The sequence below is a fragment of the Indicator indicator genome, chromosome 36 (assembly GCF_027791375.1).
Source record: "Indicator indicator isolate 239-I01 chromosome 36, UM_Iind_1.1, whole genome shotgun sequence".
NCBI lineage: Eukaryota > Metazoa > Chordata > Aves > Piciformes > Indicatoridae > Indicator > Indicator indicator.
In genome coordinates this window covers 4,322,547-4,349,303 of record NC_072045.1, presented here as the reverse complement: position 1 = coordinate 4,349,303, position 26,757 = coordinate 4,322,547, and the positions used below count along the sequence as shown (strand labels likewise).

The window sequence follows — 26,757 nt, the reverse complement described above, 5'->3', positions numbered from 1 at the left end:
GGGACCTTCAAGATCATCTAGTTCCAACCCCCTACTAGTTCCCACCTCCTACTAGATCAGGTTTCTCAAAGCTCCATCCAGCCTCTGTCTGAACACTTCCAGGCTTGGAGCCTCCACAACTCCTCTGGGCAACCTGTTCCAGTGCCTCACCACTCTCCTGGGGAAGAATTTCTTCCTAATGTCTCATCTAAATCCAGCTTCTTCCAGCTCAAAGCCATTGTCCCTCGTCCTGTCACTCCCAGCCCTTGTCACAAGTCTCTCCCCAGCTCTCCTGGAGCCCTCTTCAGGTACTGGAAGGCTGCTCTAAGGTCTCCCTGGAGCCTTCTCTTCTCCAAGCTGAACAACCCCAACTCTCTCTGCCTCACTGGAAAGAATTTCCAATATCTAGCCTGAACCTGCCCCTCCTCAAGCTCCAGTCCATTACCTGTATTACAGAGATGTTAGTTGAGCTCTAGTGGATACTCATCCAACATGACAAAACAAACCAGCCTGGGCTCCAGTTCAGTTTTCCTTCCACTCACAGCCTGCACAGCAAGGCTCCCAACTACAGCTGAGCTTGCAGAAGGGACAAAGCAGACACACTGCAAGTATGTGCCTGAAAGAGGAGTGGCAGGGATGCAGCAAGGAAATGAGGAGTTAAAACTTTGAGGAGGAGCAGGAGAAAAAGCCAAAAGGCAGAGTTTGTGTTTAATGGGTGGTAGTTGAAAGCTTCTGGAAAAGAAGATGAGTCTTGACCCCCTGTTTCTAGAGTAATTACCAGTATTGCCCTGAGTCTCAACAACAAACCAGTTCATTAGGAAACCCACTGGAAATCCTCTCCAGAGTTTCATAAACAAAACAATTAGGCAAAGCTTTCCAAAGACTCCCCCTGGTCCCTGGCTTCAGGGCATGCTTCCTCCTTGCCTGCTTCCTTAGCTTGCTTCCATAATGATCCAGGCAGTGTTTTGTAGGGAGAAGAGTTGGGTGAGTGCCAAGGCTGTGAGCTGAGGAGTCAGATTTACCCTGCTGCACTCTGTTCACAGTTCATAGAATGGGTTGGGACCTTCAAGATCATCCAGTTCCAACCCGGGACACCTCCCACCAGCCCAGGTTGCTCAAGGCCTCATCCAGCCTGGCCTTGAACACCTCCAGGGATGGGGCAGCCACAAGCTCCCTGGGCAACCTGTGCCAGTGTCTCACCCCCCTCACTGTCAAGAATTTCTTCCTAATCTCCAGCCTCAATCTGCTCTCCTCAACCTTCAGTCCATTGCCTCTCATTCCATCACTCCCAGCCCTTGTAACAAGTCCCTTCCCTCAGAAGAGAGCTGCTAAAACTCCAAGAGAAGTTTCAGAAAAGTAACTGTCACCTTTCCACCTTGGCATGGAAGCCATGGTAAAAAGCACCTCTTTCTTGCACAGAATCACAGCCTTGTCAAGAGTGAAGTGTTAGGGATGTTTATAAATAAGAAAGGAAAATAAGTACAAAAAAATAAATCCTCCCCCAAAAAAGGTGGAAAATTTTGTACAAGAGCAATTTGAATCTGTCTGACAAAAATAAACTATGGAAATGCTCTTCCATAATCCATTTTTTCTCTGTATTCTAAGCTTCAAAGCTCAAATTCAAGTCACTTAAGACATCCAAAGTGATGCAAAGCTGCAGTTCTCATTTCCCTTATTGCAGAGAGCAACTTTACCAACAGCCACTGCAAAAACCTCATGAATTTTCTTTTCTTGGGTAATAAGGATGTCTCTTTGAAGAGAAAAACCTCCTAACATCTGAATCAGGAGCTTCAATTTACAAGGAAAATTAGATGCTAGACAGTTTTAAATCACAAATACTCCAAATGTAAATTTGAGATTCTTGTTATTCTAACATCAGACAAAGAAGAAACTGGTGAGGAGAGGGTCCAGAAGCAATAAGGCATCTAAAAAGACCATGATCTGAGAGCCAAAAACCACCTCTCTTGAAGACCATAGAATCACAGAATGTGAGGGGTTGGAAGGGAGATCATCCAGTGCTAAAGCAGGGTACCCACAGCAGCTTGCCCAATGTTCAGGTGGGTTTGGAATCTCTCCAGAGAAGGAGATTCCTCAATCCCTCTGTGCAGCCTGCTCCAGGGCTCCAGCACCCTCACACCAAACAAGTTTCTCCTTGTGCTGAGGTGCAACCTCCTGGGTTCTAGCTTGTACCCATTGCTCCTTGTCCTATAACTGGGCACCATCAAATAGAGCCTGGCACCTTCCTCTTGACACCCACCCCCCAGATGTTTACAGACATTGATCAGATCCCCTCTCAGCCTTCTCTCCAGACTAAACAGCCCCAGGGCTCTCAGCCTTTCCTCATAGCAGAGATGTTCCAGTCCCTTCATCATCCTTGTAGCTTCCATTGGATTCTCTCCAGCAGATCCCTGTCTCCCTTAAACTGGGGAGCCCAAAACTGGACACAGTATTCCAGGTGTGGTCTCACCAAGGCAGAATGGAGGGGGAGGAGAACCTCCCTAGACCTGCTGGGCACACTTTTATTGATGCACCCCAGGATACCCTCGGGTCCCTTGGCCACAAGGGCACCTTGCTGTCTCATGGAGATGCCTTTCCACAGCAGTAAAACTCAAATGCAAGAGCCTCACTCATCTCCTCCTCCCCAGAGCAGTGAGTAAGCAGCAGAGCAGGTGGCTCCACACCAGAGTGAAAGTCTGTAGGGAAATACTGCACAGGGTGAGACAAAGGCAACTTGCTTTGGAAGGTAAAATATAGGATGTGGGAAGCAAGGGCAACTTGACCCCATTTTATATTGAGCTAGATAATTCCAGCACTATCTCAGGAGTAAACAGGAGATAAAATGAAGGTATGAAAATGTCAACTGATAGTAACCCAGACACTGTCACCCAGGAGTGCCTGCTGCTAACAGAAAGCAAAGGGTAAGAAATTATTCCCCTCCCACCCACTGATTTCCAGGCCAGGCTGCAAAAGAACTCAAAAAGCCAACTTGGGAGGTACTCCTAGTTTCTTACAAAATTGGGCACTCTGCAAGTGCCTCTTTGAACAGCAGGAGACTTCCAGGCCACCTTGACATGGGGAAGGCCACTTCACTGAAGCACTTGGGTTTAAAAGTCAAAGAGATGAAGACCCACCAGAGCTGTCAGAACCAAAGAGAGTCAAAGCAGTAATGCAGGAAGGAACCCAGACAGCAAGGAATGAAAATGATCATTCCCTGCCTTGCATTCCCCAGGCCTTCTTCCACAGCCAAGGAGAATAAAAAAAAAAACAAAAATCACAAAGAGTTAATGGAACACTAATGACTGAAGGACTTCAACTACAAAGGAAGATATTCCTCCCTCATTTTCTGGGCTCTGCCTATGCCTATACAAATAAAATCATTCCCACTCTGCTGTGTTATGGAATCACTAATCAGGAATGGGTTGAGTTGGAAGGGTCTTTGATGATCATAGCTTCATAGAATGGGTTGGGTTGGAAGGCACCTTAAAGATCATCCAGTTCCAACCCCCCTGCCATGGGCAGGGACACCTCCCACCAGCCCAGGCTCCTCAAGGTCTCATCCAACCCAATGCTAAGGTCTAAAGCAGAGTATTCTGATGCCAGCTGACTCCTGAAATCCTGTGCCAGTATCTCCAACACTGAAAATCCTTTTCAACTCATTTCTTCTGGATCTCTTTTCCCTTTCCCTGCTCTGACAAACTGATGCTCAAGTTGATCAGACAGGATTGTACCAGTCAGATAGGCCTGGGCCTTCAAAAGAACATTCCCTGCCAGAGTCTGAGCTCAGCTGAAATGAATTCCCACCACGTCTTTGGAAAGACCTAATGACAGCACACCAGGATTAACTATGGGAGCCCCAAGATTAACTGAAGGTCTCCCTCCCACTCCAAGACAAGCAAGTGACAGATGTGCTGCTCAACCACAGCTTTTCACACAGATGTGTGGCAGAGGCAAGCTGTGATTGGCCTCTAAGTCACCTTGACTAGAAGGAAGTCAGCTGCAACACAAGGTTCCTGGAGGACAGCTGGAGACATTTCCACTGACAAGCAATGGGAGAGCAGTTAAAGAGCTGATAATTCTGACACTGGTGGGCACAAGGTCCAGCTGTAGGCAAGACATCTCTTTCCCAGTGGAACATCACCATATAATTAAAGCCATGAAGAACAGGAGGATGGTAAAGCCTCCCTCTGAATCCAAGGAGATTGACATTTGCTAAGGAGAGGCAGCAATCACTCCTGTCACGAGAGGTGACAGGAATTCTGTCTGGCACATGCTCAGCACTGAAGCTGGAGGAGCAATAATGAGAAGCATCACCAAAGCAGGCTGAGGAGGCAAGCACCTGCTAGAGTGAAAAAGCTGAAAGAGGGCCAGGGAAAACCTGGAGAGAGAAAGGAGGAAATTCTGCTGCACCTTTGTGGTCATCCACATGCCAAAAGCCACCAGCTCTCGAATGGTCCACCTGAGCCTGGGACTTGCTAACAGATACTGGAGACATCTGATATAGATAGAGACACAAATTTATCTCTGTGTATTGGCCCTGTCTTAGTCAATCAAGAACTATTGGTCAATAGCTTCTTACCATGAATGTATTTGAGGATAGAAGGCCCCAGGCAGACCTCGAAGGGACCTTCCAGTACCTGAAGGTGGCTACAGGAGAGCTGAGGAGGGACTTCTGATAAAGGGCTAGGAGTGACAAGATGAGGGACAATGGCTTTGAGCTGGGAGAGGGGAGATGGAGACTGGAGACAAGGAAAAACTTCTTTCCAGTGAGGGTGGGGAGAGACTGGAACGCTCCATGAACCCTCTCTCCAGGCAGCTCGACTGCTCCCAGCCGAGATTTCATTAAGTCCCTGCTTAGCTCCAAACGAGATTTAAACAAACCTTTTGCCCTGGGAGTGTAGCAGCCCTCACCCCTCATCTGGAAAGCTGATAGTAAGGTACCCAAGGGTTAATTAACATGTGCAGCTCGTGGCTGAGGCGACGTGAGCTGGAAATCTCTGAACAGCCCAAGTGCCACTGAGAGCAACGGAAATAAATTGGGAGTTCTCCTTTCCACACCTCAACTTTCCCTCCCCAGCTCTGCTCGCAGCTCTGGCTGCTGCTTGTTCAGTAATTTCATGCTAGGCTGCTTAACAATGTAAGCATGGAGGCTCAATCTGCAGCTGCACTTCCCAAATGTCACTTGTTTGTGAACACATGGCTGAACCCCAAATTGCTTTGAGTATCAGGAGCCCAGCCTGCCGGCGGCACCGTACTTAAGGCTCTGTCAGAATGTCCACTTCAAACCCCATTTTCTGAGCTCTGATACCATGAGCATTTGCTACAGATAAACCTGGTGGACAAGGGTACAGCAAACAAATAAAAAACCAACCAAAACCCACATTCTTCATGCTTTCAAACCAGGTCTGCTTGGCTGTTTATGAGTTTAAGACACTCATTTGAGGCCTCTCTCGGTTTTAGGTTTTCTTTACCACCCTTCTAACTCCAGGAGAAATTCACACCTCCAGTGCTGGGGTCAGTGCTGGGCTCCTCACTACAAGAAGGACGTTGAGAGGCTGGAGCAGGTCCAGAGAAGGGCAACCAAGCTGGGGAAGGGTCTGGAGAACAGGGCTGGGGAGGAGCAGCTGAGGGAGCTGGGGGTGTGCAGCCTGGAGAAGAGGAGGCTGCAGGGAGACCTCATTGCTCTCTACAGCTCCCTACAAGGAGGCTGGAGCCAGGTGAAGCTCAGGTTCTACTCCCAAGCAGCAAGTGACAGGAGGAGAGGAAGTGGCCTCAAGTTGTGCCAGGGTAGGTTTAGGTTGGACATTAGGAAAAATTTCTTCCCTGAAAGGGTTGTCAGGCACTGGCACAGGCTGCCCAGGGCAGTGGTTGAATCAGCCCCTGGCAGGAGTTAAGGATGTGTAGATGTGGTGCTGAGGGCCATGGTTCAGCAGTGGACTTGGTGGTGTTGGGTTAATGGCAGGACTCAATGACCCTAAAGGGCTTTTCCAGCCTGAATGATTCTTTGAGTCTATGAAATGTGGAACTCCCACTCCAGCCTCCACCTGGCCCTGCAGCCCTGATTACTGCCACAGGGTCTGGGCTACAGCCTTGGTGTGATATGGAGAGATTAAACTCAGCAGCATGGGGCTCACTGCTTAAGGACTGGTGGGGGCCAGAGAGGACAAACACAGAACTTCTCAGCAGGAGGATTTTTCTGTTGTGAGAATAATTTCAGTTGCCATTACTAGCAATTTGAAAGTGTTCCTCCACTGGCACACTGAGTTGCTGTATTTTATATTTCATGGCATATTTCATTTTTATATTTCATGGCACAGCCCCTAGCATGCCTCACAGGAGATGCTTTTCCACCACTGTGGTTTCAGAAATGAAATAATAAAATCTGTTTATTTCAGAAAAGGAGAGAGCTCAGCTGCCAAATCTGTTGGCTAACAGTGGAGTCCTTCAAACTATGGGCTGAATATTACTGGGGAAAAAAAAAATAAACAGATGCTTCACCTGTCAGGAACCTGACCAACTGAGCTTGCTTTCCATGGGATGAGCTTCTCAGGGATTGATTATTGTGCCATGAGATAGTCAAAGGCTGCCTGCAGCTGCTGAGGGAGGATACAGAATAGCAAAGGTGGTTTAGCAGCAGACATGGTGGAGTTAGAGAATGGTTGGACTCAATGATCTTCAAGGTCTTTTCCAACCAAAATATATCTATGGTTCTAAGGGATGCCAGCCTAGAGTGAAAACTAAGCCTGCCTTCTGGAAAGGGACAGTTCACAGGATCACAGATCACAGGATGTCAGGGCTTGGAAGGGACCTCTGAATATCACCGAGTCCAACCCCTGCCAGAGCAGGACCAGAGAATCCTGGCACTTTTCTAAAGCTCCCCCCTTTGTAATCACTTACCCTTTCCCCAGAGACTCTGTGGCACTGATCCCCAGCCCAGGAATTCCCAGATCCTGCCTAGTCAGTGATGCTGATGCCTAGTCAGTGACACTTCCCACTTCAAACTTAACTGAGTGCAGAGACTGGAGGGCCTCAGGTATTCTCAGAAGGTTGTTACCCTGCTCTTATTAGAGCTTCAAAGTATTCCCAGCTTATTCCTTCCCCTTCAGTGTGTACCTAATGAATTGCATTCAGTTCCATCAGTCACCTCACTCACTCTGAAATGCAGTTTAGATGCAGCACAAAACTAATCCTAACTTCCCAGCCTCCAAACAACCTCCTCACAAGGTGTAAGTGACATCCACCATTTGAGAAAGTCCTCACTGTGCCCTCCAAACGACCCCAACTATCAACAGGCACAAACCAGCAACACTCCCCAAGGAAAGAGGACACTGTCCAAGCAACAGGGCTTTGCATTTTGGTCTCAGGGATAAGCCCCACTCTCATTCATAGATTCACAGAATGGTTTAGGTTCGAAGGAACCTTCAAGATCATCCAGTTCTGATCCTCTGCCATGGGCAGGGACACTTCCCACCAGCCCAGGTTTCTCAAGGCCTCATCCAGCCTGGCCTTGAGCACCCCCAGGGAGGGGACATCCACAACATCCCTGGACAACCTGATCCAGTATCTCCCCCACATCACTGGAAAGAATTTCTTCATAATCTCCAGTCCCAATGTTGCCTTCCTGAAGCTTCAATCCATTCCCTCTCATCCTGTCACTACAAGGACAAGAGAGAATGGCTTTAAGCTTGAGGAGGGGAGATCTGCATCTCAGGAGCTAGTGGTTTTCCATAACCCTTCAACCCCACAGACACCTACTTGGGTTGCCATTTTTCCATAGTCAATCCATCTCAAAGTGGCAAAGTTGGTGGACTCAGCACAGTTGAAGCCATGATTGAAGCCAGCATGGTAACCATAGGGAAATGTGATCATAAACTCTCCAGCTTCCTGGGTGATCTGAAAGACAAAAACAAAAGGAAGAGACACCCCACAGGTCAGGTGATGGAGCAGCTTCAGGACAGAGGCCTATAAAAATATCAATCACTGGTTACATCTCCCTCCTCCAGCTGGAGGGTAGGAAGAATCAGAGAGTGCTCAGGAAGGTTGTGGATGCTTCCTCCCTGGGGGTGTTCAAGGCTGGATGAGGCCTTGAGCAGCTGAGTCTAGTTGAGAGGTGTCCCTGTGCATGGCAGGGAGGTTGGAGTAGATGAGCTCTGAGGTCCCTTCCAGCCTGAGCCATTCTAGGATTAGCAGAATAATTAACAAGGGAAAAAATAAAAGAGGATAAAAGTCCAGAAGCCAATACAAGAAACTTCTGCAGTATCTCTGGCTGAGAGGTGCTGAAATCCAGCACCCAGCATCACAGAGCATCCTCCCACCCAGCCCCCTCCATAAATCAAAGCTGAGTGCTAGATTGCTAACTTCCCAAGACAGAAAGATTATGTTTCTGTCAGGAAATCTGCATCTTGGTGTCTTCATTTCAAGCCCACAGTGTTATGTCCTCCATGTCACTGCTGTCAACATTATCCCTACAATAAATTAGAAAGCACTCCAGATGATGGATAGGCCATGCAGAAAAGTAATAACTATTGAAGGCAAGCCAGCACAAACTGCCACTCATGGAGAAAAGCCCCAAATTTACTGACTTTCTGCAGGCTCTTGAGGAATGAATGGAGAAATCAATAGGAGATTACAGAAATACACATTTTTAATTATTAAAAAGCTCTGGTATTGACCTGCTGCTTCTTTTTTTTTTTTTCCAGAAGTAAATACCCTTCTAGAGATTGAGAGGGAATGGTGCCCACCAGCTTCATTGACAGCTGCCAGGGCCTGAGCTGAAGGGATCCTATCTCTGCTTCCAAAGGGAAGGGGCACATGTTCCCTGCTCCTGAAAAACTGGGAGCCTCCTTCAGAAAGCTGCTATTTCAGGAGAGGAGGCATTCAGAGGGAGGCTGCTCAGGCTAAAGAGATCTCCTCCTCCTTTTTACATCTGAAAACATCCTCCCACTGAGTGGCACAGAGAAGCAGCAGCTATCACAAAAAGCAAATTGTGTGTGTCCCCCACTCTGTAAACCAGGAGTAGGATTGTATGATTACTTTTAAGTGACCTGGTAATAAATAACCCTTCTTGCTTCAGAAAGTAACTTTGCTTTTGGCATTAATAATGCTCTCTACCTATACAGAGATTCACAGATCCATAGAATGGTTTGGGTTGGAAGGGACCTTCCAGTTCCAAGCCCCCTGCCATGGGCAGGGACACCTCCCACTAGCTCAGGTTGCTCAAGGCCTCATCAAACCTTTCCTTGAACCCCTCCAGAGAGAGAGCAGCCACAACCTCCAGCTTTTGTACTCTTCTGAATATGGTTGGGATAGAGAGCATCTTATCCTCTATTAGAAGTCATTTCTCAGGGGGGTACCTGTGCATTAAATGGAGATGCAGCCCATATTCCAATCCCCTTCCCTGAAATCTGCAAAGTGAAGAACTTTACCCAAAAAAAAAAAAAAAGAAAAATCAACCAAAACAAACTCCCTCAGATCCCAGAGTTAGATATTTTCATTATTAACAGCAGCCATGTGTAGCAGGTACCTGCATTTTCACACCTGGGAATTAGGCTCCTCAGACAGAATGACAACAGCAAGAAGTTTGTTGCTCTCTGTGAGCAATTTAATATCAGCCACCATGTGCAAGCTAGGCCAAGCCAGCCACTGATGTTGAACCATAAGCACCACATTGCCTCATGCAAGTCTCCTCTGCACTGACAGCAAGCTCCTCTGACAAGCCAGATGATTACACTTCAAATTTCATTCATCACAGCTTTCCAGTAGGAGAAATGAAGCAGTCTCTGAAGCAGTAAATTGAATGAATTCATAGTTTTTATGCCATAAAAGAGCTGAGATCTTTTCCTTCCACCTCAGAGAATTACCAGGCTCATCAAATAGGTGCTGGGCTTTGGCTCAGTTGGACTAACTCTAACCAAACCATGCTTCAAACAGAGAAATGACCAGAAGGCTTCAAACAGAGAAATGACCAGAAGTCAAGGGTTCTGACTTAGAAAAAATGCCCAGCAGAGAATGAACTGGGTTGGACCTCTAAAGGTCATCTAGTCCAACAACCCTGTACTCAGCAGGGACATCCCAAAGCAGATCAGAGGGCTCAGGTAATCATAGCATGGCCTATGTGGGAAGGGACCTCAGAGATCACCTACTCCAACCCCCCTTCCATGGGCAGGGATGCCTCTCAACTAGCCCAGGTTGCTCAAGGCCTCACCCAACCTGGCCTTCAACACCCCCAGGGAGGAAGCATCCACAACCTCCCTGGGCAACCTGTTCCAGAGTCTTCTTCCTAAGCTCCAGTCTAACCCTGCTCTCCCTCAGCTTCAAACCATTCCCCCTTGTCCTGTTGCTAGACACTTAAGAAAAGTCTCTCTCCACCCTTCCAGCAGGTTCCCTTCAGGGGTTGGAAGGCAAAGGGGATGGGGAAGGGTGAACTCAGTTTGAACCAGGCTTTCTTTGACACTTCCCATGGCAGAGAAGTGTCCTGGGTACCTCTAACTCAATTCCTTTCTCCACATCCAAAGCCCTCCTGGCAGGCCAGGCTCCTCTGTGTGCTGGTAGCAGAGAGCAGCAGCAGCTGTTTGACTGTGCAGAGATACTAAATCCGTGGTGAGCAAGCTTGGCTGAGGAGATTTGCTCCTTGCCAGAAGACTTTAGGACTAAAGCACATTAAAAGGATCCTACCAAATAAACATGACCCCATGGCTCACAAAGAGGACTTAAGAGATTTGTGGAGCCTCACTGGCTTAGCACAGAGTGAACGCTTACACAACAGAACCAGCACCTCCAGCTCCACTTTGGGTTCACAGGATCACAGAATGGTTGGGGTTGGAAGTGACCTCTGAAGATCATCCAGTCCAACCTCCCCTGCCAAAGCAGGGGCACCCAGGGCAGGTCACACAGGAACACATCCAGCTGGGTTTTGAAAGTCTCCAGAGAAGGAGACTCCACAACCTCTCTGGGCAGCCTGCTCCAGGGCTCCAGCACCCTCACACCAAACAAGTTTCTCCTCATGCTGAGATGGAACTTCCTGTGTTCCAGCTTGTACCTCCTCTTCCTTGTCCTACCACTAGGCACCACCAACAAGAGCCTGGCACCTTCATCCTCACACCTACCCCTCAGGTATTTATAGACACAGATCAGATCCTCTCTCAGCCTTCTCCTCCTCAGACTAAACAGCTCCAGGTCTTCTCAGTCTTTCCTCATAGCAGAGATGTTCAAGTCCCTTCATCACCCTCATAGCTCTCTGTTGCACTCTCTCCAGCAGATCTGTGTCTGAATCCCTCTTCAGACTGGGTCCAGGAGAAAAAAAACAAAACTGTGCTTGAGAATTACCAATAAGTTATGCTGCTTATTGATAAGCCATGGCACCTGTATTACAGTTTGCACCTCTCAGCCTGGAGAGCTTCCCTAATTGACAAAGTAAGTTGGAATGAAAGCTCTTCTGAAGAGAAGCTCTTCACAGGAGGTGTCAGAGCCAAAGCACAAAGCCTCATTTCCAGGCAGCCACCTGCTTTAAAGTGATAGGAAACAGCATAATAATGCAGCTAGAGACGAAACAAATTGCTCCCCAGTGCCTTGCAATGAATTGTTTCCTTAAGAGAAAAGTGTTGCTGGGCTTTGTGCCCCTCAGCCCCTTCCCAGTGTCCCTGGGGCAGCCTTGGTACCTACCCTGTCAAAGGGGATGCCATATTTCTTCAGGATGGAAGGGGAAATGAGGGTCATCTTGTGACGGAGGAAAGCGTCACATCCCTGAGAGCTTCCTGGAAAAAAGCCTGCAGAGAGAGGAGAAAGAGGAGTCTCAGCAGAGGAATATTACATCCAATCCATTCTTGCAGCAGAGACAGGCTGCCAGAATGAAAACCTGCCTAAATGCTTTCTATAGATCAGACCAATCAGCACACAACTGCAGCTGGCAGTAATTAGCACATCCCTCACGCTTCGAAATGCTACCTCACTTCTGGGACCTAGAACTGCATCTTGAGGCACGTGGCTCTAAGTTCCAGCCAGGTGGAGAGTTGGCATTTCTCTCTGCTCTGTCCTTGGTCACAACCTCAGTAAAATCCTAACAGATGAGGAACCAGAACCTGACTCAAGCTTAGGCCACCACCTAAACCCTGAGCCACCCTTTGTCAGGATATGGGCAAGGAAAAAGTACCAAGGATGCAGCATCTGCTCCAAACACTGCCAGGGCCTTTGTGTCCCTTCTCTGATGGGTGCTGTATTATTCTTGGGAAAGTGATATCATAATCACGGAATGGTAGGGGTCGGAAGGGACCTCCAGAGATCATCCAGTCCAAGCCCCTACCAGAGCAGGATCACCTTGGGATCACCCACAGGAACACATCCAGGTGGCTTTTGAAGGAGACTTCACACACTCTCTGAGCAGCCTGCTCCAGGACTCCAGCACCCTCACACAAAAGAGGTTTCTCCTCATGTCCCACCTTGTACCCATTGTTCCTTGTGGAGTCTCTTTCTCTGGAGAGCACCCAACCCCACCTGGCCATTGTGATCCTGGGCAAGTTGCTGTGGGTGCCCTGCTTTAGCAGAGGGGTTGGACTGGATGATCTCCAGAGGTCCCTTCCAACCATGCTGGGATTCTGTGACTCAGCATCTCAGTACTATTAAGTATTAAAAAAAATAGTCCACCACAGCTACAAGACCCAGGCTGAGCTATTAAAACAAATCACAACTAATTAAAACTTCTAAAATTGTTGGGGGAAAAAAAGAACTGAAAAAAAAAAAAAAAACCTTGGGTGTCAACACTTTGCTCCCAGAAATGGCAGCTCAACCAACTTTAGACCACTTGCTTCAAGACCACATCCTTCACTCTAAGTGGGTGATTCACTCCCAAACACTCTGTTTGTAGGGATTAAAGCCCATCACCATTTAGCAAAATAAATAACCCAAGCTCTGGAAACCAAACTAATTGATGAGCCATAATGGCAGGCATTTCAGAAAGTGGAAAGGATTACTGGATTCCAGATTTTCTTTTCTTTTTTTTTTTTTTTTTTTATTTTTTTCTTTTTTTGGTACTAAAAGCATTTCAATTAAAATTATGACTGTCTGCTACCCAGTCTGTCGTCCTTCTCTGCAGTTCCTCTTTTTAATGCACAGTTTAAGTGGCTCTCATTAAAGCTACTAATAAAGAAGCACATTTTAAGTGATTAGCACCAATAACATGGCAACACATTAACATTCTCTCCATGGGCTCCAAGGCTCTCCCAGTGAGCCCATTTACAGCTCAGCTATTCATTTTCCATATTAATTGCACATTCATTTCTCCATGGTAAACTTCTTCACAGTATAGACCACTGATGCATAGGACAAGGAGAATGTCCAGGCAGTAAAAGTGCTGCATTGGAGTCTCAAAGCATCAGCTTCAGTCATGGAAAAACTCATGGTGAGGCCACACTTTGAGTGTTGGGTTCAGTTTTTGGGCCCTTCACTCCAAGAAGGCCATTGAGGGGCTGGAGTAGATCCAGAGAAGGGCAACAGACATGGGGAAGGGTCTGGAGAACAGGGCTGGGGAGGGGGCTGGGAGTGTTCAGCCTAGAGAAAAGGAGACTCAGGGGAAACCTTGCTCTGTACAACTCCCAGAAAGGAAGTTGGAGGTTGGTCTCTTCTCCCTAGTAACAAGTCACAGGACAAGAGGAAAAGGCTTCAAGTTGCCCCAGGGGAGGTTTAGGTTGGAGATTAGAAGAAACTTCTTTACTGAAAGGGTTCTCAGACACTGGCACAGGTTGCCCAGGGAGGAGGTGGCTGAATCCCCATCCCTGGAGGTGCTGGAAAGCCACAGAGATGTGGTGCTGAGGGACACAGTTTAGCCCCAGCCTGGGTCGCATTGTGTTAATTGGACTCTAACGATCTTAAAGGTCCTTTCCAACCCAATTGATTCTATGATTATTGATCATTTGCTTCTGGTTTATGTGTTGCCAACCTTCGACGTGGCTCCAAAAATTGATCATCAGCAAAAACAATTTACAAACAGCGAGAGGCTTCCTACTATTTCTGTCTGAGTTTGGGGTGGTGCTTCAGCCTCTGCAGAGCACAGGTCAGCTGGATTTATTGACTTCTTAATGGATGGAGAAGCAACTTTCATATAAAGCTGGCAAATGACTACCATTGAGCTGTGGCTCTGAAATGCAACACTTCTGAGCAGCCACTTGCAGTGTTATTTGTATTTAGGAACCGTGGTTCTCAGTGCACAGGAAAAACAACACTGCCATGCCCCAGGACATTTATACCTATTTATTCTACATTTATCCTACACAAGCAGCTGGTGCCTTCAACACCTCCCCTTTTGGAGGATGAAGCAAGTCAATAGAATGTCAGATTGTCAGCAGGAATGGCACTGTTAGGAATTTGCCTGCTTGCTGGAAAAGCAGCATCAGAAGTTTATTTTGCAGCAGAACACAGGCTGCCAGCTTGGCCTGCCTGCTTCTCAGACTCACACAGGAGCACTAGGGGTTGGAGGGGACCTCTGGAGATCATCCAGTCCAACCCCTCCTACCAGAGCAGGTTCACCCAGTACAGGTTGCACAGGACAGCATCCCAGTGGGTTCTGAATGACTCCAGAGACAGAGACTCCACCACCTCTCTGGGCAGCCTGCTCCAGCACCCTCAACTTGAAGAAGTTCCTTTTTTTGCCCCTTTATTTCCCCTTCACTTTCCTTCTTTACCCCTTCCCCCCACTTTATTTTCCTCCTTTCCTCTTCCCCCCCTCCTTTTTTTCCTTATCTTGAAGGTCCCTCCCAACCCAAACCATTCTGTGCTGCTATGACAACTCCCTGATGAAGTTTCTGACTCCGGAACTGTTGTAGCAGTGCAGGAGGTTCAGCAATCAGCTCTGGCAAGACTAAGTCCTAACAGCCAGTTCAATGTCCACTCTTTATCAACCTGTTTCAAACTAAGAGTAGGATTCTCCTCACCCCCAAGGTCACAGCCATGCCTTTGCCCAGACACAGGAGGAAGCAAAGCTCACCTTTTGCCAGGCGTTCCAGTCTCTTGCCGTGCTCTGGAGGTATGGCATACCTAGGAGAAAGGGAACACAGGAATAAACCCCAGCAACCAGCTCAGCATGGAAAACAGGGGAAGGAAAACCAGCCCAGAAACAGACTCTTGACAAGGGCTTGTACTGCTAGGATGAGGGCAAACGGATTCAGATTGGATGTTTGGAAAAAGTGCTTCACTATGAGGGTGGTGGAACACAGCAACAAGTTGCCCAGGGAGGTGGTTGAGGCCCCATCCCTGAAGATATTCAAGGTGAGGCTTGATGAGGCCCTGGGCAACCTGATCTAGTGGAGGATGTCTCTGCTGACTGCAGGGAGGTTGGACTGGATGACCTTTGGAGGTCCCTTCCAGCCCAGCCCACTCTATGATTCTAGAGTCTCTCTCCAGTGTAAAGAGAAGCAGAGAGGAGTCACATCCACCCAGGACTTACCTGTTGCAGCCTGGCAGGTTCGAGAGGGTAACAAAGGACAAAAATCAGCCCTAGGATGCCTCAAGATTCAGGTTTTAAGCTGATTGAAACTGATGGCTTAAAAAAACCAAAATGGAAGGGAAAAAACAGTGTGCAGCACCTAATCCTGCAAACTAAACACAGCAGTGGACTCCCAACCATCCTCTGACCAAAGTTTGACAGTGCCTCAAATTGCATAATTATCAAACAATTCAATTTCATTTGGCTGGGACAAAGCTAGGAGCTTTCACTTGTACAAAGCCCATTCATCACTTACATAAATGTGATAAAACTAATCCCGATCCAAAGCTCCTTTGTGGGATTAATGTCCCTTAAAACAGGGAAATGAGACATTCCATTCCTTCTGGGAAAAACCACTGCAAGGATTGGGAAAGAACTAATTTATGGCTACAAGGGCTGCTGCTGATTAATGTAATATCCCCAGTCTACAATGCAACCTTCACTTAATTAGTGCCTGTAATTGGGAGTTGTAAAGATAAGATTAATTGAATCTTGAGGATGTTAAAAGTTTAATCCATTGGAACATGGTTATTGTGTTATCTGAAACTGCAGGCTGCAAAAAGCCAAGCAGAGCTTTAGAGAAGGGTCCGTGGAGACCAAGGCAAAAGGACTTGCTTGGATAGCAACCAAGCAAGAGAGGAGGAATTTCCAGCTTAGAAAAGAAAAAAAAAGAAAGAACTAGATGGAATAATAGAGAAATCAGAAGAGCCCACCACAGAACAGCCTCTAGGCAAGAGCAGTTTGAGGAATTAACTTTCTTTGGGCCAGGCTTTAGGAAGCAGAACCTCTCTCAGCCTTCCATATTTAAGGCTTTGGAATTCCAGACTTTAACTGCAGAAGAGAATTAAAAGCAGCTTGAAATCTGCTTGAAGTTACACTCACAAATCTGACTGATTTACATAAAGATAGGCAACAAAGGAAGAATTTGGGCTGCTCTTTCAAACCAGGAAGGGAAACAGAAGACTCCTGTGAGCAGTGCCCAGACTGAGCCAGCTAGCTCAGTCTAGACATGAAATGATTGATTACAAGGTGGACTAAGAATGGAGGAGACATGGAAGGATTAGAAATGGCTGCAATCAAAGGAATTCTCTTGCTGAGCAACAAACATCCACCAAGGACAGGCTTTCCTCTACGACCTTATGGTGCCATCCTCCTGCTTTCGTTATGAAAAACAGCCAGGCACTAGGTAGGGACCAAAATCCTGGACACAGGGAACTGTCATCAAAAAAGCAGCATGGTCAGCAGCTCCCCAGAGGTGATTCTGTCCCTCTGCTCTGCTGAGACCCCACCTGCAGTGCTGTGTCCAGCTATGGGACCCCTCCCCTGTGGGGACAGGCTGAAAGAATTTGGGCTGTTCAGCCTGCAGAAGGCTCCAGGGAGACCTTAGAGCAGCCTTCCAGTACCTGAAGGGGGCTCCAGGAAAGCTGTGGAGGGACTTTTGACAAGGGTGGGAGTGACAGGATGTGGGACAATGGCTTTGAGCTGGAAGAGGGAAGATTGAGACTGGAGATGAGGAAAAAATTCTTTATAGTGAGGGTGGGGAGAGACTGGAACAGGTTGCCCAGGGAGGTTGTGGATGCCTCCTGCCTGGAGGTGTTCAAGACAGGTTGGATGAGGCCTTCAGCAACCTGGGCTGGTGGGAGGTGTCCCTGCCCATGAAACTGGTCCAATGCTGTTGGTGAGCAGGGTTTGGCACCATCCTTCTTGCACCCACAGGCTGGAGCTTAGACCAGCAGCAAAACATGTTTAATTCCAGAGGCAACCAAAAAGGTTATGCACTGTAAAGCACATCCAAGAACTTCCTTTTCTATATGCAGGACTTGGAATGCTGGGGAAGACTTTTCTCCCCCAACACAATTGGTTCTTTTCCTTTAGTATCACAGGCCCAGCACTAAATGCAGTGGGTTTGATCCAGAAAAACACCCCAAGCACCTATCCTACCAAAAAAACATAATAAAATAAACCAAACCACCTGTAAAACTGCTTCCCTTCTCTGCCCTGTTCAGATCACAGCAGAAATGCATTGCACAAAGGCAAGGAGAGAGAAGAAAAAAGCCTAAACCCCAACAAAATGCCACTGGCATCAAGTGGCTAAACTAAACTGCAGCAGCCACAACCTGGGCTGTGGCAGGGCTGTCAGCTGCCCAATGCTTCACCCCTGGTGACAGCAGCAGTTTCATAACCTCCCTTTGCCTGGGGAACACCAAATTAGGCATGGAGCAGGACTAACTGATCCAGCCTGGAGCAGACACTTCCTTTTAACCACAGCAAAGAGGGAGCAAGGATTTTCCATCGCCCCAAACAAGCGAAACTAAAGAGAAGTGATGGTGGCTGCATAAATATTTGAACAGCCCTGCTGAGGAACCATCTTTTTATAGACTGCTTCTGCTTCAGAAAGAATAAAAACCATCTGCAGTAGCCAACAGGAAACACAATGGTGCTGAAAAAACTGACCTTGAGCCACTGCTTCAAGAGCAGAATCTGTCCCTGCTGTCCCCCAGTCAAAGGGAAGGCTACATAAAGAGTGCTAAGCCAGCAACTGTTTGAAGATATATCAAACTTCCAAGAAACTGGGCTTGCAAACAGTCCAAGAGACTAATGCCTTAAGTATGTGCTTCCAAGGGTCAGCCTTGCAGGGGCTGACCAAGACAAAGGGCCAAGCTTTACCTGAAAAGCTGCCAGTCAGCAATTTGTGGGATTACAGCATGAAGAATGCCTTGCTGCTGTGCCAGGCAACACAAGATTTACAGAAAGGGGGAGCAAAAAATACCTCAAGATAAAATAAAATAAAAAGAAGAAGTTATAGCTACATGACTCAAATGTCATCTTACCCTGAAGTCAACAATCTGAAAGCAATAAACTGATCCTTTGAAATTACCTTTTTCTGCTCTTTCTACCACATCCAGAGAAGGGCCCTGAAATGTATTAAGTAACACTTCTACAAATACAGAACTTGCTGTTCTACCTGAAAGACTTTCAGCTGCCAAGCTCTTCTCAGCAAACCTCCTTCCAGCATTTCCAATCCCTGCTTCCATATTCTGAGTCCTTGCAAAACTGATTCTGACTGCAATTATCAGACATCAGGGTCACAGGGCCAGAAGGTAGCTGCCCCAGAGCTACAAATCATAGAATGGTTTGGGTTGGGAAGGGACCTTAGAGATCACCACCTCCAATCTACTCCACCTAGTCTGTCAATCTCTCTGCTCCCTGCCACGGACCTCTCAACCTGGCCACATCCACAACCTCCCTGTGTCAACCTGTTCCACCACCCTCCATCTTCCTCAGCTCCAGTTTAACCCTGCTCTCCCTCAGCTTCCTCCTTGTCCTCTCTCTAGACAACCTCAGGAAAAGTCCCTCTGCAGCCTTCCTGTAGGATCCCTTCAGCTATTGGAAGGCAAAGGGGATGGGAAAGGGTGAACCCAGTTTGAACTGGGTTTCTTTGACACTTCCCACTGGAGAGAAGAGTCCTGGGTACCTCTAACTCAATTCCTTTCCCCACAACCAAAGCCATCCTGGCAGGCCAGGCTCCTCCACATGTCAGTAGCAGAGAGCAGCAGAAGCAGTTGGAAGGCAGCTCTAAGGTCTCCCTGGAGTCTTCTCCTCTCCAGGCTGAACCACGCCAGCTCCCTTAGCCTGTCCTCACAGCAGAGCTGCTCCAGCCCTTGGATCATCTTTGTGGCCTGCTCTGGCCTCACCCCACCAGCTCTATGTCCTTCTTATGCTGGGGACACTAGAACTGGCTGCAGTATTCGAGGTGAGGTCTCACCAGAGCAGAGCAGAGGGGAGGGGAACTGCATTGGCCAACCCTTTCCCTCTAGCAGCAGTTTGCTTTTGCTCCCATTAAGTTTAAGTGGACAGTCCCCTTTTTATCCTCAGCACAAAAGATCCTTCCCATTTGCCATAAAGGATGTCATTAATAGTGTAATTTTCTTGGTGTTTTGTTTATTCCCCTGGAATGGTTTGATGGATGCAGATAATTATCAGCCTATAAAAGCCAGCAAATGTGCTATTTTCTATCCCTCTAAATCATCAAACAAATAAACTGTGAAACAGCATTTTTGAATACAATTTTCCCCTCTAATGGCTTAGAATTATTATCAGGAACAATGAAAATAAATAAGCAAATGTCTTGTGAGTTAAGGATTAAACGAGTGTGTCAGTAAAAAAAAAGAGCAGACAGACCATGCTGGGGGACAAGGACCAGTTTGGAAGCCATTAAAGGATGACAGGAGAGAGAGTGACAGCCTCAGGTGCTCTTCTGGGACTTGCCAGTCTACATCAGATTCTGTCCTCACTGCTACTTCTTCAAAGGGGTGCAATTCAAGTCTGTCTCCTTCCTGGCCACTGAAAGCTATTAAAACTTTATCCATAACAACGCTGATCCTCAGCCTGCTCACACCCCTCTCTGCTGAGCAATTGTTCTGCTCATGCCCTCTTCACTGATTTCTCTCTGCTGAAAAATGGTTCTCACCTGAAGCTCTCCCTAGTTTTGGCAGAGGACCAGACCATCCTTGTCCCTTAGTTCAACCTCCCCACAAAGCTTCCAAGACCTCTTCTTGCTACAGTTGTAGAATCATAGAATGGTGAAGGTTGGAAGGGACCTCCAGAGATCATTGAGTCCAACCCCCTTGCCAAAGCAGGATCACCCAGGGCAGGTCACCCAGGAACACATCCAGATGGGCCTTGAAAGCCCCTAGAGCAGGAGACTCCACTAGCCTAGAAGTCATCACACACAGAGAGCTTTTGATAGCTACACCACCTCACCTCCCCACCTCATTACACCTCAGCCTCCCCTTGCACCAACACAGAGCAATTAAGCAGTGCTTAGATTATGACATCTCCTGCACCCATCTTCTGCTGCAGAGCAGGCACCGTGGGCAGGAGGTTCAGGCACAAGGCTTTGGAAATGTCACTTCAGGCCAATTCATGTGAGAAGGTAAGAAAGTTAATTTCACAGTGTCTGCACAAGGTCTGGCCAAGCAGGCCCCACACAGTTTAACAGCCATCATGACTGAAATGAGGAACAGAAACAAAAAGGGAACTAGCACATCTCAAATGCCTAAGCCCCTGTGTCAAGCTGGGGGTTAGTTATCTGTCTTCAAAGCAGATTTACTTGTGCCAAGAATACTGACCCTTTGAAGACTGAAATGCCAACCTACTCTGGAGTCAAGGCAGGCAGAATAAGAAGCTATTATTTCAATCTCTGGGAGACAAAGTATGTCCATAAAGGCACCATCTGAACCCCAACCTTCAACATCTTTAGCCCCTGTGACAGCAGCAATGCCTCCAAAGAACATCCCTTAGTTTATTACGAACATTTATCACCCACTTGAAGCCATTAAGAACCACCACTACACAGAGGGTAGTTCCTCATTTGCAAAGTTCACATCCTGGTTGGTTTGTTGGGGTTTTTTTTCTGCAAGGTAAAACACTTGGAACACTGCACAGAACCATCTACACCTCCCAGCAGTGCCCCAGCCCAGCTCAGAGCAACAGGAGCTGCTTTCTCCGTGGTATTTTGAAGCTGTTTTGCAGTCTCTGTGACAAAAAGAAAAGGCATTTCAACAGGAGGAGTGGATTGCTCCTTTTGTCAATAGCACTGCCATCTCCCTCCCTTTTGTGGTCATCCCTCTTTCCTCACCTTTCCTTCCCTCCATGTTTAACCTCCCTTCTTCTCCCTCTCCCTCACAGCTTGTTAAAAGGCATCAATCAGCTCCCACTCTTCCTCTCCTCATCAACACCTGAGGTTACCCCAGGGTGAATTTGCTCTAAGTAGCCAGTTTCCCTTCCCAGGATCACCCTTTGGAAAAGAAACTCTTCAGCTTTCCTCAGCTCCCTTCCCTCGTGGCTCCTTTACAGGGAGAAGGCAGAGAGGTGCTCTGGAGATAAGATCAGAGATGGATCCTTGTTCCTTTATCGAGTGCCTGCCCTTTTAGCTTTAATGGATCACTCGACAGGACAATAGATGATGGAATTCAGGATCTTTAACCAGCAGTGTCAATGATTTCAAATAATGACATTTTTATTGAAATACAAGCAGGGAGGAAGATAAACACAAAGGCTGGGGAGTATCTGCTCCAAAAGCCATAATAAGGAGTAAATAGGTAATGACAGAAGAAGATTACAACCACACAAACACACCAAATCAACCTGTCTGCTAAAGCCTGCAGAAAAACCAGCTCTGCAGACAGCTGCTCAAATACAACCCTCTGGGAACCAGCACAGGAAGAAAATGAGGACAAAACCTGCTTGGGAAGGGGCTGGGTAAGAGTGAACACTGCCAGCACTGACCCACAGGCCTCCTTCCATGGATATGATCTCTTCTCCATGCACAGAGCTGCCTAATTCTCAATCCCACTGCCAAGCATGACCTGAAGAAACAGCAAGTAGTTTTGCTGGTAGCAAAATCAATAAGGACAATAAATCAGATGAGAAGCTGCCTCTCCTCCCCACTCCCAACAAACTCACCTTTGTGCAATTGCAAACTCTCCATTTATTTTTCAGCAATGATAGGCAAAGCATCTCAGCTCCTTCTGGAGCTGGGATCAAATCACAGAATCATGGAATCAGTCAGGGTTGGAAGGGACCACAAGGCTCAGCCAGTTCCAACCCCCCTGCCATGGCCAGGGACACCTCACACCAGATCAGGCTGGCCAGAGCCTCATCCAGCCTGGCTGCAAACACCTCCAGGGATGGAGCCTCAACCTGGACAACCCATTCCAGGCTCTCACCACTCTCAGGGTGAAGAACTTCTTCCTTACACCCAGCTTGAATCTCCCCACTTCCAGCTTTGTTCCATTCCCCCTAGTCCTGTCCCTACCTGATAGCCTAAAAAGTCCCTTCCCAGCTTTCTTGTAGCCCCCTTCAGATCCTGGAAGGCCACAATAAAGTCACCCCAGAGCCTTCTCTTCTCCACAATCCACACAGATAAGGCTAGAGTCAAACCTACTGACTCCCTCGTGAGGACAGGCTGAGGAAGCTGGGGCTCTTCAGCTTGGAGCAGAGGAGCCTGAAGGGTGCCCTCATTCATGTGTATAAAGATGTGCAGGGCAGTGTTGGGAGCCAGGCTCTGCTCAGGGATCTCCAAGGTCAGGACAAGGGGAAATGGCTGCAGAACAGAAGGGAAAACTTTTCCACTTGAGGGTGATAAAGCCTTGGAGCAGGCTGCCCTGAGAGGTTGTGGAGTCTCCTTCTCTGAAGACTTTCAAGACTCACCTGGGATGTGTTCCTGGGTGACCTGCCCTGGGTGACCCTGCTCTGGCAGGGAGGGTTGGACTGGATGACCTCTGGAGGTCCCCTCCAATCCCTTCCATTCTCAGATCTGAACTCACAACTACAGGATTTACACAACCAACTCCTGTCAGTGTTTCACTAACCCAAAACGCAATGACTTACAAAAGGAGATTTTTTTTTTTTTTTTTTTATTTCCCAGAGCTCAAATGTAATTTTTAAATACTATTTTAAAGCAGAGAATTTCAAACCAACAACCATCTGCTCTTGGAAAGCCTCTCAGTGCACCAGTCCAGTCAGCTTCACAGCCACAAATGCCAGCACAAAGAATAAATGCCAGGCACATTGCAGTGCCTCTCCTTTCACAAACCCATGGGTCTGCTTCTGAATGAGCAGTAAAAAGGGGTGCTAAGAAAAGGTGTTTTGGGCAAAACATGATGAAATTATTTCTCCATTCAGTTTGGCCAAGAAGGCAATTAGTGTACAATTCAACAGAGATGAATGACTACCACAGTCATTGCCTTGCCCCTCTGCAGTACTTGCTTTGAAGAACCTGTTCATATCAGATTTATTTCCTAAAATTAGTAATCAGATTATTAATTACTGGTTGGGTTTGGCAGTGAATGTTGCCTAGTATCAGGTGATGGACTAAAATTGGGCCAGAGGAAGTTTTAGGTTGGAGATGAGATAAAATTTCTTTGCTGCAAGAGTGGTCAGGGATTGGAACAGGCTGCCCAGGGAGGTGGTGGAGTCCCCAGCCCCAGGGCTGTTCAAGAAATGTGTGGCCATGGCACGAGGGGACATGGTTTAGTGGCCATGGTGGTGGTGGGTTAATGGTTGGACTCAGTGGTCTCAGAGACCTGTTCAAACCCAAAAATTCTATGATTCTAAATACGAAGAAAAGCAAAAATTATGCTTCAAAGATCTTACACACTAAAAAAAAAAAAAAGAAAGAAACCCCAGTGAGCTCCTGCTCAGTGCTCCTGTTAAAAACTACAAGCAACTGCTTACAGCACACAGAAGAAATCTACTCACCAGTAACAAGAGAGATTTTGGGATCAGGAAAGCCCTTGTGCCAGAGGTGCAGAGCTGCAATGCCTTTACACACACAGAGTCTGAGTTTGTGAAGGAGAAAAACCATTCCAAGGGTTTAGGGCTCCTCATCCATCAAGCTGCAGTGTCTCAAAGTACAGCTGCTAGTCTGAAGCTGGAGCCTGTGCTCACTTATCAAAGCCCCAAGTGTTAGAGCTCAGATTTGATAAAGATCAGGGACGGGGTTTGTAAAGTTTTCTTTATTTCTTCTGCTTGCTCCCGTTTGTCATGGTGATTGGCCAGTCAGAAACCAAGTGGCTGTGAAGCCAGCCTGTGGCTTCCTCAGAACATTAACTGGTTAACAATTGCCCAGCACTCAGAGGACACAGAGTGCTATTTAAGCAGTCATCGCTATGGGCTTCTGTTATTTTAGACTACACTTGTACTGCACTTGGCATCACCCAACCTCAATTTCCTCTGCTGAGTAAAGAAAAAATCCCTGCTGATTTCTGCCAACGTGTTAACAAAATGTGAATAAAGACAAAGCTCTGCAGTCCCACTCCTGGTTCCTTCTGCTCTCTCCAACCCCTGCTTTCAGCACCATGCCAAGCCAGAATTTGCAAGCTCATTCTCCCACAGGGCCCAAGTCAGATCAGGCTGAAAGAGTTCTGTGAAGCATGGAAGCACATCTCCCTCCCATCTTGTCTCGGTGGCAGAGTGCACTGTTCAAAAGGCTCTGTTATTAAAACCAATCTGTGATCCTGTCAGACTTCCATAGATCTTCATTTCAAATCAGGCCTGAGCTTTGAACAGGCACTTTCAAAACTCAAGAATGAGTTGCAGCCAGAGCTTTCTTGGATCAGAGATGTGCTTCTCTCAATCCAGACTGGGACTACTGAGCTGTGGTGAATTAATAGTGCTGCAGGAACAGCAGTGCAGGCATCAAACACTGTGCCAGTGGAGTAGGAGTCCACTTGAAGACACTGCTGTGCAAATGAGGATGTGCTCACAGGTCAGCATTGCCACCATGCACCCTGCTCATGGAAAGGTACAGACATGAACCACAGATGGAAGGATCTCTACTTTGGCAGGTTAGCTACAACTCACAGGTCAATTCCAACCTCCAAGAGTTCAGAATTTCAACAAGGGACCTCTGACAAGGGCTTGATGTGACAGGACAAGGGGCAATGGACTGAAGCTTGAGGAGGGCAGATTTAGATTGGAGATTAGGAAGAAATTCCTTAGAGTGAGGGTGGTGAGACCCTGGTACAGGTAGCCCAGGGAGGTTGTGGATACCTCCCCTTCCTGGAGGTGTTCAAGGCCAGGCTGGATGAGGCCTTGAGCAACCTGGGCTGGTGGGAGGTGTCCCTGCCCATGGCAGAGGGGTTGGAATGGATGACCTCTGAGGTCCCTTCCCACCCAAGCCATTCTATGACAGCTCTTCATACTGTTTGGTTTGATGAGTTCACCACAGCAAAACCACTCAGGTTGCCCAAGATTCAGCCTCTGTTCTCACCCTAGTCCCTCAAATTTGTCACACAGACCCAGCCAACATCCTTCCCTTCCTGAGGTGATTTCCACCAGCCCTCAACCACAGCACCACCCCCAGGCCAAAGCACCTCCCAGACCCGAGGGGAGCCCCAGGGTGAGGGGAAGGCTTCTTTGAGTAGCAGGAGCAGAGTGTGCTTTGTATTGATTAACTAATGACTGCAGTACATGAAGCTTGAAAGGCTGCATTAATAACTGACTGCTGCACTGCTCCCATTTATCAGGGAATTACAGGGGGATGCAACTCTGCATCTCAATACAGCTCCCCTGGAACTCACAGCAAATCAACATGCACAGGTTCCCAGTGCAGAAAGCCTCTCCCAGAGCTTTCACCTAACGGTTTTGGAAGAGGTAGGAGAGTGAGGAGCTGCTCTGCCAGGCCATCCATTATCTCCCTTTCCTTTTATTTCTTTTAATGAATATCTCTGTTCCTTTCTCTATCCCTTTTATCAACAGAAAAGGGTCTTGCTTTGCCAAATCTGCCTGAGAGCAAATGGTGTTGCAGTTAATCTATAAATCAACCATCACCATAAATTCTCTTCTTTCTCCATCCAAAACTGCAGAGCTGTAAAACAGATTACAAGGGATAGCAGAGGCAGAAAGGAAATTTGTGAGCTGCAAGGAGCCCATCATGGCCAAATGGCCTTCCCCTGCCCCTCCTTCCTCTTCCACTCCACCCCAACAAGCCTGTAAATTTCTACTGTCAGGAGTGGAACACACAAAGAGCAAATGTGTGCAAGTATTTAAGAGCAAAGCAACCTCACATACTTTGTGTGGAAGGCTAATGCAGGGTTGAGGGAGGAAAGGCTGCAGAATATTGTTCTGAATTCCCCAAGACCAAGAAATAAGAAAACTCATGAGGAAAAACAAATCCAAACAAACCAATACAAAGTCTCTGTATGGAGCAAAATGGAAAGTCAGAGTGTAACAAATTCAGCCCCAAGGGCAAACTGCCTGTGTGAGTCCAGCTAATCTAGCTTTAAGGAACTCACAGACTCTCCAGGGTGCAAGGGTTATTGAGATCCCAATAATCAAAACTCATAATCACTTTCTGATCAATTCAGCAATTCAACTACCCCATGCAATTGCCCCCTCAGGGCATCTAACAGTTAGAAGGCAATAAACAGCATGATGGACAAGTGCCCTTCCCCCCTGCTGCCAGACCATTCAGCACCAAACCTTAAAAGCCAGCTGCTTTAAATGAGATTACACCCAGCTCGTGACAAAGCACAGCATATGTGAGAGTGTTAAAGCAGAGGGATGGTGCAGAATTCCACATGGGAATGGGGATGAGGACCCAGCACCCTGCACTGCAAAGGAAGGAGGAGGGAAGCTGGAAGAGACTCAAGCTCCATGCCTGCATCAGAATCATAAAATCACTTAGGCTGCAGAAGAACTTTGAGATCGAGGCCAACAATTAGGCCATTTTCTTCCTCCAAGACAATTTTCCAGGGATTAACATTTTCTACCCTGAGGGGAGGACAGGACAAGTTCTGACT

General features: G+C 47.4%; 1 protein-coding gene across 1 annotated transcript in view; it reads right to left on the bottom strand.

Annotated features, from left to right (window-relative positions):
• KDM4B (lysine demethylase 4B) overlaps nt 1-26,757 on the bottom strand; it is a 74,769-nt gene that overhangs the window by 34,401 nt on the left and 13,611 nt on the right. The window contains exons 5-7 of the mRNA XM_054396160.1: nt 14,951-15,000; nt 11,638-11,741; nt 7,732-7,869 (exon numbers count right to left, since the gene is read on the bottom strand). Of these exons, the coding sequence (XP_054252135.1) occupies nt 7,732-7,869; nt 11,638-11,741; nt 14,951-15,000 (292 nt within the window). The remainder of the gene's footprint in view (nt 1-7,731; nt 7,870-11,637; nt 11,742-14,950; nt 15,001-26,757) is intronic.